Here is a 15,511-nt window from a genome sequence, read left to right on the forward strand (position 1 = left end):
TGTCTCCAGCTCCTCCATCCACCTAAATCCTGCCCACCCCTTCAAGGGCAGGACCCTCATGCCCAGTGCAGCGCAGCCCAAGAAAAGAAGATCCTCAGGAAGCTGTCCCGGCCTCATGTTCCCAAACCCTTCTCAGCTCTAAGTTGCAGTCTGAAGTCTTAATCCATTGTCCTCTAATTGTTTGGCATGTACGTCTTCTCTCCTCAGCAGGAGGCAAGCCCCATGGGGCAGCAGGGTCCTTGCCCTCTCCCTTCCACCTGCAAGGCAGCACCTAGTGCAGGGCCAGCTCCTGGTGGGTGCTCAGGAAACACTTACCGAATTGAATTAAAAACCTTCTCTCAGGCTCTGAACGGCTCCAGTTGTCGGATGGCAGCTGTCAGGGCTGCTGGGGAGGCTGATGCATATTCATTTCAGACCCTCCATCTCCCTGCCCTCAAAGGCCTCATGGACCGACTTAAACCACAAGAGTGTCCAGGGCCTGACTCTGACTCAGTTCTCACTACTCAGGGTTTTCCATCTTCTGGTCTCTACTCACCCAGCATCCAGGGGTACTGTCCTTTGTGAGGGGAAGGGATGGCAAACAGAGTGGAGAGGAAGGTATGTAGGTCTCGTGGGCACTGTGCAGACCATTAGGACAAACTTAACACACCTCTCATGGGGCATGAAGATGGTGATCTTGAGCCCTCCTATTTGACCACAGCCAGGCCTGGCAGGGATAGGGGCAGTGGCCTCCACAAACATGCCCACCTCTCCTCCCATGATGAGCTTCCATTAGTGTGGTGAAGTTTATTGGTCTCCCCTATGGCCTGCCCTGCTCTAAGCTATACACTCTGGTTTGCTGCCATGCACCTGGGTCAGCTGTCCTCCAGACTTGGACAGCTGGGGAGTGGGGATGGGTCAGAAGTGGCCAGGCGGAGACACTCACTCCTCTGTGGGAGACACTATGGCCACAGCAATAGGGGGGGAGGCTGTCACGGAGCACGATTTCTCTGTGTGAGCAGCTGCTTGGCACTTTGGTCCTTGTACGTCCGGCTATCTATGAATAGCCCTGGGACAAAGTCTCTGTTGGCCTCCTAGGCTGAGATGAGGAAACTGAGGCACAGAGAAGTGAAGTGCTTAGCCTAAGATCACACAGATCAGAGTGGTGGAGCTGCACCTAGAAGCCAGATTCACTGGATTTGGGGCCTGAGCCTATTCTGTCACATTGTGGAGTTGGCCTCTAAGGCCTAAAGGTCTTCAGAGAAGGAAGAGATTGGGAGGCCCTGAGCAGTCAGGAGGACTACTCCAGGACAGGTGAACGTTGTGGGACTACCGGCTTTGGCTGGAGCTGAGGGTAGGCACTGCTGCCTAGGGGCTTTTATGATGGTGAAGCAAGTGAAATGGTTAAAATCTTGGAAACTTGACTCTCCCTTCAGAATTGATTCGATCCAGTGTAGGAATTACCTGCACTGTCCCCATTCCCTGTGACTTAAACTATGTGAACATGTCTGTGACCAGAGTGTCACCCATGGTGAGGCAGCACATGTGGCAGAGGTCACAAGGAAGAGGGCCCCAGGAGCAGAGTGCAGTACAGACTGGCCCGGGGCTGCCTTGGAGCGCTCCTTTCCAGCTCAGTACAGCCACACTGATGCTAACCAGGAAGGTTGCACAGAACACTCCCACCTCACCCTGCACCCTTTACAAGAGGCCTAAAGAGGTTGTGTTTCAGTCTCTGAAAATAAAGTTGGCTCCAATATTGCTGTCCCCCCAAACTGGCTGACCCACCTTCAGAGGGTATATGACCACTGGAGCATCTATCAGAAAAGTGGGAGTAGGGAAATGCCCACAGAAGGCCTGTGACCTGGCATACCTGCCTATGGCATACTGGCCATGATTCTTCACCATTTAAGCCACTCACAAAGGAGGTGAGAGGATGTGGAGTTTGGCACTACCCACGGTGGAAGGGTGCACTTTGCATGCCTTGCCTCAAGAAAGACGCAGGTGACAAAATATGGTGCCTAAGGGTCTGAAATCTTTATCCCCTGCTCCTTATGCATCCCAGGGAATTAGAAACACATCAGGAGTTGGAATGAGCATGCGGACTCAGCAGTGCTCCTCTGGAACACACTCTGAAATGCCTTCCTTGACTCAGCCTCCTCATGCAAGTCGCAGGTCACGATCCGAGCTGGAGGCAAATACGGAATGTGTGTGTGGGGTGGGGCTGCTCCACGTGACCTGCTCTTCTGTACCCTGCCCATCTCTACCAGGCTGGGGCAAACTCTCCCAGTTCCAATCAGTATGCTCTAGCCCTTTTTCTCTTTCACTAACCGAAGCACAGATGTGTTGAGGGAGACATGTCCCTAGTCTCTGGCAAGATCTCCTTTCCCACGCTCCCTTACAGCAAGGGTGGCCCTGTGATGCAGTTATGGCCACAGAGACATAAACAAGTGCTTCCTGGGGAGTGGACCACTCAGGGATCTTCTGCATTCCTGATACGAGGGACAGAGGCAGCTGGACCTGCCTGGCTTAATGACATCTGATCACCACGAGAAAGAGACCATGACCTCTGTTATGGTTATGCTGCTGAAGCAACACCAGACCCCGGACTCGGTGATATGCCAAAGCTTCATTTGTTGAAGCCACTGCCACCAAGTGTTTTTGTAACTGGGAGGGTAGTCACTGATACTGAAGTTCAGAGAGGTTATGTGGCTTTCCAAGGTGCATAGTAAGGCTCCAGGTGGAGCTGGGCTGGAGTCAGAATCTGTTTCCCATGCAGAACAAGACTTCTCCAATCAAAGACAGGTGTGTGTATTGTGACATCTTTAGGGCCACCATCCTGTTTCACATGGGCCCCTGGGTGTCTAGCAATGCCAGTATCTCCTGCAGGAGCAGCCTGGTGCATGGCCTTGGGGTGAAAGGGAGTGAGGGAAAGAGCACTGTTTCTGCCCATGTGCGGCTCAGCTTTTCACAGGGTGGATGGGTATCCTAGGATGTGGTGGAGGAGCCCTCTCCTTGGTTGTGTGGACTGATCTGGGCCCTTCACCTGATTTCCTCCTCCATACCATAGTACTCACTGATAACACTTGATTGCGAGCACCTGTGTGACAGTGTCTTCAAAAAATGAGATGATATTTGTGAAATGTCTAGCTCACAGTAAGCACTCAGAGAATGGTAGTTGTCACACTGGTTAGAGACAGGATTCTTTTCTCTGTTCTCCCCTTTGGGACTGTGGTGTCAGACTCCATCTGCAGTAGGTGAAGGTAGTGTCCCACTCATGGGTCTGTTCTCCCCATCTCTGTGACAGAGGCTTGATTTCCAACTGTCAGCACTTGCACTCCTGGCTTGAGCGCTTTCTCTGGCTATGGAGCCCACTTTTCCCACCCATGGAGCAATCAGGGAAGCTGGGAGATTAAAGACCACCCTCAGCCAAAGCTTGGTGGGAATCGGTGTATAAACACCCCAGCTGTCTAGCCCCTGGAGTGCATTGATTCCAGGGAGTGTTACTGACACTTGGTTCTAGAGCCCCCAGTGGGGTTCAGCACTCCCCACAGTGGAAGCCTGCCTGCCTGCCTGATAACACGCCTGTGGATTTCTTCTCCTCCCTGTTGCATTTCTCCCACTGACTCCTGTTTCCTGGGGTCACCAACCAAAGAAGTGCTCAAATGCTTATCTAGAGTTTACTGCTGGGACCACCCAAACTAAGACAATATCCTTTATAGCCTAAAGAAAGGCCAACAGTTGCCAAACTTTTGGTGCCTGTGTATCTCCCAGGGACCTTGTTGAAGTGCAGTGGGCACAGTCTGAGTGACACAGAGTGGAGCCCGAGACTCTGCATTTTTAGAAACTACTCCCCACCCCAACCTGGGATGCTGAAGTGGGGGCATGGTGTCTTCACCTTAGCCAGGGTTTAGACATTCAGTGCCATTGACTTGCGGGGGCCAGACAAGGGGGACACCAGTGTGCAGCAGAAGTTCACAGAGGAGGGTGGGAGATGGTGGGGCTGAATCCTGATGTCCCTGAAGGATTCTGGTGGGTGGGCAGGGGGATGCAGTCCCCTTCCAGGAGGGAGGGAAGCTGGGGATGTGCTGGGGCCTGAAGTCAAGCCCAGGACATGCCCAGGGTGACTGGTCTGCCTGGAGTTGATTGGAGCCGCAGGCATAAGGCCTGGAGGTTCCGAAGTGCAACCATGGGAGAAAGGTGCATCTCCATCCCCCAAATGTGTGCTCCCATTCTCACCCCTGGTTCTCCTAGCTCCCCAAAGTCCTCCCCACTCACTATTTTTCCACTTTCCTCGCCCTTACACACACAACTGAATTCTGTCTTCCTTCTGTGGAGTTCTTTCTGGTCATTCTAGCTCACAGTCATCTCCCTTTTCTGAAATATAGTGGGACATATAGTCCAAATTGCATACTTGAACTGTTTTATATTTTTATTATCCTCTAATTATTTCATATATGAATTAGGAGTCACAGGCTTTTATTGTGGCAAAGGACCCTGAAGGTCATCCACATGCACATCATTGTTTTTCATTAATAATACTAGTTGGATTACCTACAGCAATCCATAGCCTATAAAGGGCTTACACATGTGGTTTTCATTATAGAAATTAGGAAACTCAGACCAGGAAAAGTCGGGTGGCTTGTCCCAAGTCATCCAGCTGGTTGATGTCCTCTGTACAGGCTGTCAGTGTTCCACAGGATGGAGTGTTCGGTGTCATTCAGCCTCTTCTGTGCAGGGCACAGAGCTGGGCACAACAGGCTTACCATTAAACACACGTGTCTTGTGCCTGCTCAGCCACTGCACGGTGCCCCCTGGTGGGTGCACAAGGACAGACCACGAATGCCTTTGAAATGTGTGCTTGAACACAGCAAACGTGGGGACCTGGGAGAGATTTCATCTTCCTGAACTCCACCTCTTTTCTCCTTACAACAACTGTTTTCATAAAGAATTAAAGAATACAGAACAATACCGCTTTTTTCCATCACCGGCCCGGCATGCCCATCTTTGATGGCATGTGGCAGCCGGATCTGGAGCCCTGCAGGTTCGCAACAAAGACATCTGGCCCTGTGCTCGCCCACACGCACGCTCCGTAGCAGAAACCCTCCAATCCCCAAACACACTTGTCTGGGAGCAGGAGCTCACACAGGCATGCCCTTTCCTGGCCTCATTTTCCAGTGAAAGGTCAACAAACCCTTTAACAGGATCACATGGACCTAGCTCCGGAGGAAGCCTGACATTCCTGCTCTGGTGGACACACCCCCCCCCTTCACACACGCCCACACTCACACCTATGCTGGCTGTGACTGCCCCATGAAGCACCTTCTGCATGGCATTTCCCTCATATGTCCACCACTGCAGTGTGAGGCCTTCTGGACTTTCCCCTTGTGTCCCTGCAGGGTGAGTGAGCTAAGCTGCAAACTGTCTGGAGGGGCCTGAAGGTGGTGTGGCCAGAGGGGAGCGGAGAGAACAGCTATGCTAGAATGCCCGTGGCAGATGAGAAGGGCTACCTTCCTCCCTCTCCATCTCTTTTGGGACCGGTTCCAGCCATGGGCACAGGTACAGGTGAGCACAGAGCTGGATTCCAAGATGGAAAATCTAGAGCTGACCAGGCAATCTGAGATCAAAGGGTGGCACCTGGTGCCTCAGGGGACTAGAAAGCTCCCCAAAGGGTTCAGAGAGCTGGTTCGGAGGAAATAACATTGGACTTGGGTCTTAGAGGATAAACGAAAACTCCTCACAGGCAGAGGGAATGACATGGGAAAAGAGGAGCTTGAAAGAAGGTGATGTGTCTAGATAAAAGCTCCACAGGTTTGAAGATGGCCTGTCCCCAGCTGAATCTGTGGGTGACAGAAGGCTGAAGGGCTTTTAGGCGATGGGTCCCTATCTCACAATGCCAACCTTGGCCACCCTCCGAAGAGTGCACCAGGGGGGCGAAGGTCACCATGGTGGTGTGGGCTTTTCTAGGGCACCCAGGCTTATCCTGCTATCTATCTTAACTGCCTAAAGTTAAGCAGTTCCCTAGGCACTTCACTACCATTTTGGGGGCTCCTAAAGATATTTTCTGGATCGTGATCTATCTTCACACTTGCCAGATGATAAACTCCTCCTGCAATAGGCCGTGTCTTACTCATTTTTGTCCGATGCCAGACACCCTACCTCCCACAAAGATACACTGCACAGGGCAGGTTCTCCATAAATGTTGCTGCTGCTGATTCAGGAGATGGCAATCATGATCCAAGCTACGATGAGGCAAATGCTGCAGAAAATTTCAAACATCTGTCTGGTTTCCTTAGAAAGAGACCTGAACAGAGGTGGGCATGCCATCAGGAATCCACCCTGGCCCTGGAGGGTGGGCAGTCTGGCTGCTTTGCCTCAGGGAGAGACAAATCTGACCTGCGTTTTATTACACTTGTCACCAATGGCGTCGGGTAGTGGAGAGCCAGAGACACTGTTGTCCTCACTCTCCCACTCTCCTCTCATCTCCCCGTCATCTTAAGCAATGTGAGTAATGCCAAGTCTATTATTCTTAGAAACATAAAGAATGTCAGAGCTGGAAGGCACTTGGGAGGCAATGTGGCCCACCACCTCCTTCACAGTCTAGATGGTTCCAGGGATGGTCCAAGCTGAGTGTTCTGCCCAGGGCCACATGGTTTGTAGGTAGCAGGCTGGTTCTGGAGGCTCCCTTTGTCCATATCTCACATGATTTTTTATTTGTGTGTTTATTTCTTTCAAGTGAGGTATGATGGCAGATGGCTGAGGACACAGAGGCGCTCTGGTTCTTTCTTTAAACTTGTTAGCAAGACTTACTGAGCTTAGCATATGGCAGGCCTGACCTCTGTTGTGGGTGCCACAGGGAAGATATGGCCCCTGTGGGTATCAAGTCACTTGCTTGAAAGATGGGAATCCCCCCAGGCCAGTCTGGGTAGGGCAGGCAAGAACTGGGTAGCCTAGGAGGGGACAGTGTGGCTATAGCCCCAGGGAGGAGCACTTCTGCATGTCTTTACAGGAAGAGGAGTGCAGAAGACTTTCCATGAAAACAGGGGGGCATAAGGCTGCCGATGAGGACAGGTGTGAGAGAGGAGAGACAAGATCTGAAGGCACCACAGATGTAGTCCGTATACCCATGTGGCCCTCAGTCTCTGGATTTACAGCACTTCTGACTTCCTTCTTGGAACACTGGTGTTCCCTTCTGTATAATGGGCCTATGTCTGTGACATGTGATAAAGGGGCTGCTAAAGCCCTTTAGGGCACAAACCTGCCAAATCTGTTTCCTGTTGACATGGAGGTTCTTCCAAAGGGAGAGGTTGGGTTCTGTTCCAAGCTCTGTCAGAAGCAACCTCTCAACTCACTGCACTCAAGAGAGAACTGAGCTGTAGTCAGTGCTGAAACTGCTAGCCCTTGGTTAATGCCTAGAGATGGGCTCTGCCCTCCTCTACTGCCCATTGCACCCCCTGCTCATACGCACACCACTGGAGCATGTGCCCCTTAGCAAACCCTCCCAGTTCTAAAACTCTGAGTGAGAATCAGTGAGTAGGAGAGAAGCACTCTGCTCCAGGTACCCCTGTCCTGCCCTCTACCCACCCTCAGCCCTGGAATAAGGTTTCTTCATTTGGGCATTGTTGACATTTGGAGCCTGGTCATTCTTTGTTGTGGGCACTGTCCTGGTCCCAGCACATCACAGAATATTCAGCAGGATCTTTATTCTCTAGCCACTAGATGCCCGCAGTGTCTCTAGATGATGTCAAATGTCCCCTGGGGGGCAAACTTGAGAACTACTGCCCTAAAAGGACAGATAAGTACTTCTTTTTAGGGAATAGGGGGCAGAAGAAAGACATATGTTCCATTTCCCCACAGGAGAAGGAAAAATGCATGAAGCTAGGTGAGACACAGAGTTATGGGGGCTGGGAGACCCTATGATTCAGACACCTTTGTGGGGGCATCTTCTCTGCCCTACTGTAAGAGAGACACAGAGCAGCCCACTTCTTAGAGTTAGGCGTTGAATTGCATTCCTCACAATGATGTTGAAGTCCTAACCCCTACAACCTGTGAATGTGACTTTCTTTGAAATAGGTTCTTTGCTGATGATCAAGTTAAGATGAAGTCCTTGGGGTATATAACTGTCCTTATACAAAGGAGAAGTTTGGGCACAGACTGTGTACACAGGGAAGACAATATGAAGACACAGGGAGAACACCATCTCTAAGCAAGGAATCCCTGAGGCCACCGGATGGGAGACGGTGGCCCGGGGCAGATTCTCCCTCACAGCTCTCAGAAGGAATCAACTCTTCCCACACCTTCATTTAGGGCATCCAGCCTCCAGAACTGTGAGACAATTGATTCCTGTTGTTTAAGCTACCCAATTTGTGGAACTTTGTTGCAGCAGTCCCAAAACTAATACACTCAGCAAGAAGGACAACAGGATGGGGGAACTGGAGGGGACCTGGTCTGGCTGTGTGACCAGATTTGAATCAGAGACATGGAAAGCTTTGGGGGCTGAGAGAAAAGATGCGGATGCTGATGGGACCCAGACTCACCATTCAGCCCAAAAGCCAACACTGTGCCTCCAGGACAGTGGAAACAGATCACACTTCTAAAATGGAACACTTTGATTGTGCCAATCACCAGAAGTTGTAAAACTACCCCGAAGAATTAACAGCCTCCACACATGCTAACTACATCCATCATAAATTCTTCTTTAGTTTCTGTTATCGTATCATTGTCTCCGGGGACCCCTGTCTTGTCATCATTTGCCCTTTATAATTTATTCATCTTGTTCTTGCATGCATCCTCCCTACTTATCATTCATCTTTATAGTTGTACATAAAATTAGATAGATCCTTCAATGGCAGGACTGTCAGGGAAGGAGATGGCCCTTGTCAGGGAGTCTCCTCGACGGCTGCATAGGTGGCTGCATAGGGCCCACCCGAGCCTCCTATGGGTGTCTGCGTGGAGGCAATGGGCCGAAGGGGAAGTGGGAGCATGGTAGGGAAAGGGGAGGAGAGGTGAAAGGACAGACAAGTGAGAGGACCAGAAAAGAGAAGGTCGAAGAGAGGGAAAAAGAGAAAGGGGGAAATGCTCAGGGGGAGAGAAGAGGAGAGGAAACAGAGACACTAAGAGAAGAGAGAAAAAGAAAGAGAGAAAGAAAGGAAGAGAAAATTTGGGCTAAGGAAAAGGGTAGTGGGAGGGAGGGGTAGAAAGAAGGGACATGAGATGGGGTGCTAGCAATCCAATTGAGCTCGTTTTAAAAAAATTTCCATTTTAACATCGTTCTTGGTGTAAATTCAAAGAAGGTCACATTGAATTTCCATGGAAATGACCCATCCTGAGTCTGGATGACCTGAGTGGAGACGTGCAGGGGCAGGGATGTTGTATATTTGCCTGGCTGACACAAGGATGGGGCTGGGAGCCGCCAGGGAGGAGTGTGGTAGTTTGCTTTGCATTCGAGGGTTGCCAGAGTGAGGATAGAAAAGCCAATTTTTAACTAGTGAATTGGAACTTTAATGTTTATCAAGAAGCTACAGCTCCTACTCCCCCCAGCCAGCCCAAAGCCCTCTTCTCATAGCCTCCAGGCCTCACTGCTAACTGGACCCAGCTCTTAGGAGCCCTTTCTGCTACCAAATGAGTGCATTGTGGGCCACTGCTTGTCACAGCACCTGTTTTTGTCTAGGTGAAACCTCTACCCTGAGACCTTATATTCCCACCTGTGGAAAGAGATGGGCTCTTCCTGTAAGATAATTCTCTGCAATTTCCCAAAGGCTGGAGAAACTGGTACCAAGCACCAGGGCAGGGGTGGGGGGGCACATTTTACAGAACAAAATTCTTTCAAGAGGCTTCCTGTGCACACTCAGGCCACAGAGAGCCTTCTGAGTGGCCTTTACTGCTCAAAGTGTGTCTCCTGTTCAGGCAGGCTGGCCACTCTCAGCTTCTGGCCCATCCCGCATGCTGTAACTTTGAGATGTTTCTCGAACCAGTGATCTCATCTGAAATACTTGTCTTACTCCCAACTCTCTATTCCTAACCTGCCCATATCCTGAATGGAAACTTTAAACAACTAACTCCTGCACTCCATAGATATGAGCAGTGGTGGGCATCCTAGGCTTTGGTAACAGACCCAGTGATTCTGTCACAGCCATTTTGCAATTGTGTGGCCTTGTGGAGATAATCCTGGCATCTTCCTCATAGCACGGTCATGAAGATAAAACAAGATAACAGAGGAAACATGCTTAATAAATATTAGCTGTGATTACTGAGCAATTGTCCACACTACCCATTTTATTATGGGTGCTGTGCTTAATTATATATACTTTGTGTGTGTGTGTGTGTGTGTGTGTGTATGGCTTCTGTTCCCAATTTGTTGGGCATCTCCAAGTGGGGAAGGGAATGTGCTATCTTTATTTTTGTGTCTTACAGGAAACCAAGCACAGTGCCTGGCACACTATCAGGAAGTACTTGTGCCCTGTGAATAGTGGAACAAATACTGGGATAAAATGGGATGGGCTAGAGAGGGTAGGGGATCAGGAGAGAGTGACATCAAGAGTATGAGGGAGAGAGACCTTGAGATAGAGAATTTAAAAAATTCACACTCTAGTTTCTGGTGGAAGGCAGCACTCAAGGGGACCTTGTTGAGGCATCCTTGTTTAATAATCTCCTTCTACTGAAATCATGCCAAGCTCAAAAATAATAATCCATTTGTGACAACATCCAGGATGACTCCATCCAGCATCACAGGGGCTTTAACTGGGCTGATTCCCAGGGATATTTATTGACTTTCGATCTGTAAGAGCAGCCATCATAGTCTGGTTTCTGAGATTCCACTTATCCCAAGGGCAACATCAGCTCCCTTTTTCTTTTCAATTCCCAAATAAAGACATGTGTCAGGGGTGCCTCTATTTCTGTTTCTGTGGTTTTGTTGTTATTCACGGTGGTGGTGGTGGTGGCCGTGTGAGTGTGTATATTACAACAATGAGATTGTTTTTCTTGCTGGCAACAGGATGCTAGCTCTGTACCTTGCTAGGAAACAGAATAGCCCACCTGTACTATCTTTTCTTCTCTTTCTTTCCTCAGTGAGAAGTGGAGGGCTGATTTTAATGGATTTTGAAGTCTGGAAAAGTGCCGAAATTGCTGAGGTTACTAGTTTTCCAGGTTCTTTTTTTCAATTTCATTCTCCTCAGGCAGACATAGAGTGTGCTCACTGGAGCACCTAGTGTGGTCACCCCAGACAAGAAGAGGTTGCCTTCTGCCCCCTAACCAAACAGGCCGCATGAACACAGCCTCAGCTGGCAAGAGCACCTATTATTTGGTTGGATGAGAGCATTTTGCTTAGTCCTGTCCCTTTAATTGCTAGTGGCACACTTTCTCTGATCTGAAAGGTGAAAACCAACTGACAATAATGACACCAGTTCTGCTTTCTAGAATCAAAGTGACCCCACTTTAAAGAATAATTTTACTTGGTCATTTTGTTTTTCATTTGTCTGCATGTGGGTTTGTTTGGGGATGATGTGCCCTCGGAACTTTGTGCAGCAATCCTATCTATTCTTCCTGAATCCTTCCCTCTTGGGCCATGCCTGCCCTGAGAATTGTGTGATGAGGTTTTTGAGGCCATGAGTCTCCCTGTGAAGACTTTTTTGCAGAAAGGATGGTGTTCCAGGCAATGCAAGGGGACTCTAGGCTATGTTTTAGCTCTGTTACTGGCTCTATCTTCACTCCTCCCCTCTCCCAACATAAATTCACTTTTTTTTTTTTTTGCTCTTTCTTTCCAACTCACCCAGCTTGTCTTTGTGATTTCAGAAAAATGCCACTAGATCTCCCAGTATGAAGGATTAGCACAGATTATGGGGAACAGTGTTAATTATCGGTGGAAGGGGGGCTGTCGCGTCGCTCCAATGTGCTCCTGATTTCCCCTGGGTCTTTCTGCCTGGTAATAAGCCTTCTTTAATCTGGCAGGCCCCTTGGTGAAATCAGCACCACGGACAGTGATATTGATTGCTTCTGAGAAACCATCACAGCTGCTCAACCAAATTACCTTTGATATGTGACCTTTAATGTAATTACCACAACATCTAAGTATTTCTATAAATTATTAAATAACTAAAACACTCCATCATTTAGCTATTCTATTATATGTAAAATAAACAACCACAGGTTAATGTTAGATCCTGAACAATCCACACTTGCTACTGAAATTCTCCCAGTTCTCAGCCTCCCTCCTTCAAAATCCTAATCCTCCCCCTCCTACCTTCTCTCTTTTTGTTTCCCCATCTGATTCCGGCTTTTAGTCATCATGAAACTCCCCAGCAATCTCTCTCAAGCTGATGAAGGGCCTCCCATAACAACGTGGTATTTTCTATTCCATTTGGGTGGCTCTAAAATATCTATCACAATCTCCCCCAAAACAAAGTACCATAAACACTTTATTAATCAGCACAAACCTTTCTCAGAAGCCTTTGATTATCTTACAATATGGCTTTATGCTTCACACATAACATGGGGCGATGTGGAGCATATTTCTGCCATCTTACAGAGGGCACCCGGAAAGTAATTACTATAATATATGTGGATGTAGTCTCGCCACTAAAAAAACCAACTGGGGAATGGCCACCCTGCCAGAGCTAAGCTTCACACAAAATCTGTGCGGTGCTCAATTTCCATATATTTGCATCTGCGGGTATGTTATTAAGATGATTCAGCCCCGTGCTTTGCAATCACAAATACCAAAATACAATACAAAGGCTGTCTTAAGGGAAGGAAGGCCCTGTGTAATTCAGTACTCCCCACCCCTAAACGGGTGAAGAAAGATCTTTGATGTAAAAGAAAAAAGGCTGCCCCCACCCGGGCTTGCATTTTCTCTCTGACTACCTGGTTAACCTTTCCTGCTGTGGGGCAGAAATGGAAACGTGTGTTTACATACGGTTGGCTTGCTAAGAATGTAAACATGCATGTGTGAGTAGGGGTGTGCATACATATAGGACATGCGTGCTTCCCTGCAGTGCCCATTGTGTACACTTAAACACTGTATATTCATAAATTCTTTAAATTATGCCCACAAACACACATCTTTCCGTTTATCTTTAGATACTCAGCAGTCATATATCTCCACCCCCTGCCCCCACCGCCCCATCTCTCTGAACCCACATGAGAGACCGCACAGACCCTTGACCCGAGAAACACTTCTTATTTTATGGTGATGAACTAGCCTCGATAATAGCCATGGCTGATATCACACCCAGTTAGGGGGGCCATAAATAATTCTCTTCTCCCCCGCACAGAAGCTATAAACCAGGGCTGAGGCGCGATAGTTTATCAAAGACCAGTGCTGGCTCCTTAAATAAACCGCGGTGATCTCACTGGCGGCGCCGAGCTCAGGCCAGGAGGCGCCTCCTCCCACCCGGACCCCGCTCGGGAGCAGCCGGGGTGGCCTGCACGGGCGCACTCCTCACCGCACACGCTGCCCGGCGCCGCCGGCGGAGGAGGCACCGGGGCTTCCCGGGCCCGGGACCTATCGCGCCCCCGCCGCCGGCTGCCCGCACGGGCTGTGCGCGCAGGCGCTGCTCCCTGGCTCCCGGCCCAGTCCGGCCCCGGATTCCGTCGGGCCTGGACGGTAGCGGACCACGCGCCCTCCACCCGCCCGTGCCCTGAGGCCGCGCGGAACATGCAGGGCCGGCGCGGGAGTTCCCGTGCAGAGGCGGGTGGCGGGCTCCGGCCTCCATCTCCCAGCCTCCCCGGCCTCCCGCTGTCGCCCCCTGTCGGTGCGCCGGTCCCTGCGCCGCGGCGGGCGCCACTTACCCCGGGCAGAGTCTTCTGCTCGTGCAGCGCACTCTGGGCCTTCAGCGCTGACTCACGCTCGCAGTAGGTGAGGAAAGCGCAGCCTGGGGAGGGAAGCAAGCGCGAAGAAGGGTCAGTGGGGCGCCCCAGGCCCGTCTACGCGCCCTGCAGCTCGTCCTCCAGGCTTCCTCCTCCTCCCTGCGCTGGGTACCTCTCCCCACCTCTCCTCTCCTGTGCACACCACTCGTAGCTTCGCTCCCTCTCCGTCTTCCGTCTGTCTGCCTCTCGTCCCTCCCTTTGCATTTTTATTTTGCTCTCTCCGAGGAGTCTCCCCACCCTGCATCTTTCCCCCACCACGCCCCCTCTCCCCACGGGTCTGCCCTTGTTTCCACGCCCTGGTGCCTCAGGCCTCTCTGGCTCACCCTCAGAGTGCTATTTATAAGTGTTTCAGCGACAGCCCCTACACCTACAGGAAGGGGCAGCTTCCACTTCTCAACCCCAGCATATCTGGCCACACTTGACTATGAACTCTTATTCTGGCCTCTTAGGAGTGCTAGCGCCTGCTCCATCAAGGACCCTCAGGCCTTTCAAATAAAGTTCCATCTGTAATGAGGACCCCAAGCCAAGGCTGTCCTGTGTTCCCCGTGTTCCTTGCCCCAATTCCTGCTGTTGCATCTGAAGTGAGTGATGGTCTTCACAACCCTCCCAGTCAGAGGACTTCTTGGGTGTATCCAGACCACTGAGGCATTGGCCCCAGGCCCACCCCTGCTTGGTCTTTAATTCCATGGGTGAGCCTGGCCAATCATATGCCCTGTCTGACCTCAGTTTCCCCATCTGTGAACTGAGAGGGCTCAGTTTAGCTCTCCCATTGAGTGACTCTAATGGGGCCACACCCTTATTTCCTTGCCAGGGAATCCAGATTTGACAGAGTAATGTACTGAAGGGATGACTTTCCATCCTGCCCTTCAGGCGTTGTGACAAGGCAGACAGTATTTAGTGTTCTTGGGGTTTCCTCAAACTGCCCAGTGGCAGGGGCTTCTTCTCCTGCATGCACATGTGTTTGAGGGTCACTTGGGAGGGCTGCAAGGCTTGAAACCATGGTGCAAGTGGAAAAGCCCACTATGGCCAAAGCAGGTTTGAGTTCCCTGGGAACAGTGGCCCCAGAGAAGGTGCCCTTTAGGATGGCCATCCTCCCTTGTTACTGTCTCTTTCTCCCATTATCTTCTCTGACACCTCCAATAACCTGTGCTCCCCTCCAATTCCCATTCTTCTGCTCTCACCTCATCCTCACCTAGACTCTGGTGGTATGCCTTCTCTCTCCATTTCTATGCCTCCCAAACTAGTCCACCTTTCAGAAATCTGGTCAAGTTCTACCTACTCCAGGAAGCCCTCCTTGACTGATCAGGTACATACCCAGCCCACCGCCACAGCCAGCCATTAGGAAGATCTTACGTCATTTATTTCCTGAGGGCCAGGCTCTGTGCCAGGCCCTGTAGTCCAGGATACCCTCTCACGAGGCCCACAGGCTGGTGGTGCCAGTCTGGAGCCTGCACCAGCCCTTGTCACCAAGTTTTTTTCCTATTGTCAGGCACAGAGTGCTCCCAGTGTCCTCAGCAGTTTCTAGATCTTCTACCATGCAGCTTGTGCCCAATGCACACCCCCTTCCTCCTCTTCCAGTGTAAAAATTGGTTCTGTCTACCTTCTCTGCCTAGCTTCAGAAAGGAGATATATTTGTGAAGGGAACACAGAAATGGAAGAAAGAAGCAAGGAG

The 15,511-nt window shown here is 50.4% G+C and overlaps 1 protein-coding gene across 50 annotated transcripts in view; it reads right to left on the reverse strand.

Moving 5' to 3' along the window:
• Positions 1 to 15,511, reverse strand: part of CELF4 (CUGBP Elav-like family member 4) — a 307,990-nt gene that overhangs the window by 220,548 nt on the left and 71,931 nt on the right. For 47 of the 50 annotated variants that reach the window (XM_053571509.1, XM_053571508.1, XM_053571513.1 and 44 more), the window contains exon 2: positions 13,762 to 13,844. In XM_053571509.1, coding sequence (XP_053427484.1) covers positions 13,762 to 13,844 — 83 coding nt within the window. Of the gene's footprint in view, positions 1 to 13,761; positions 13,845 to 13,961; positions 14,059 to 15,511 lie in introns of those variants that run through there. The other 3 variants (XM_053571532.1, XM_053571524.1, XM_053571523.1) reach the window with 1 other exon arrangement.

The sequence above is a fragment of the Nycticebus coucang genome, chromosome 19 (assembly GCF_027406575.1).
Source record: "Nycticebus coucang isolate mNycCou1 chromosome 19, mNycCou1.pri, whole genome shotgun sequence".
Lineage (NCBI taxonomy): Eukaryota > Metazoa > Chordata > Mammalia > Primates > Lorisidae > Nycticebus > Nycticebus coucang.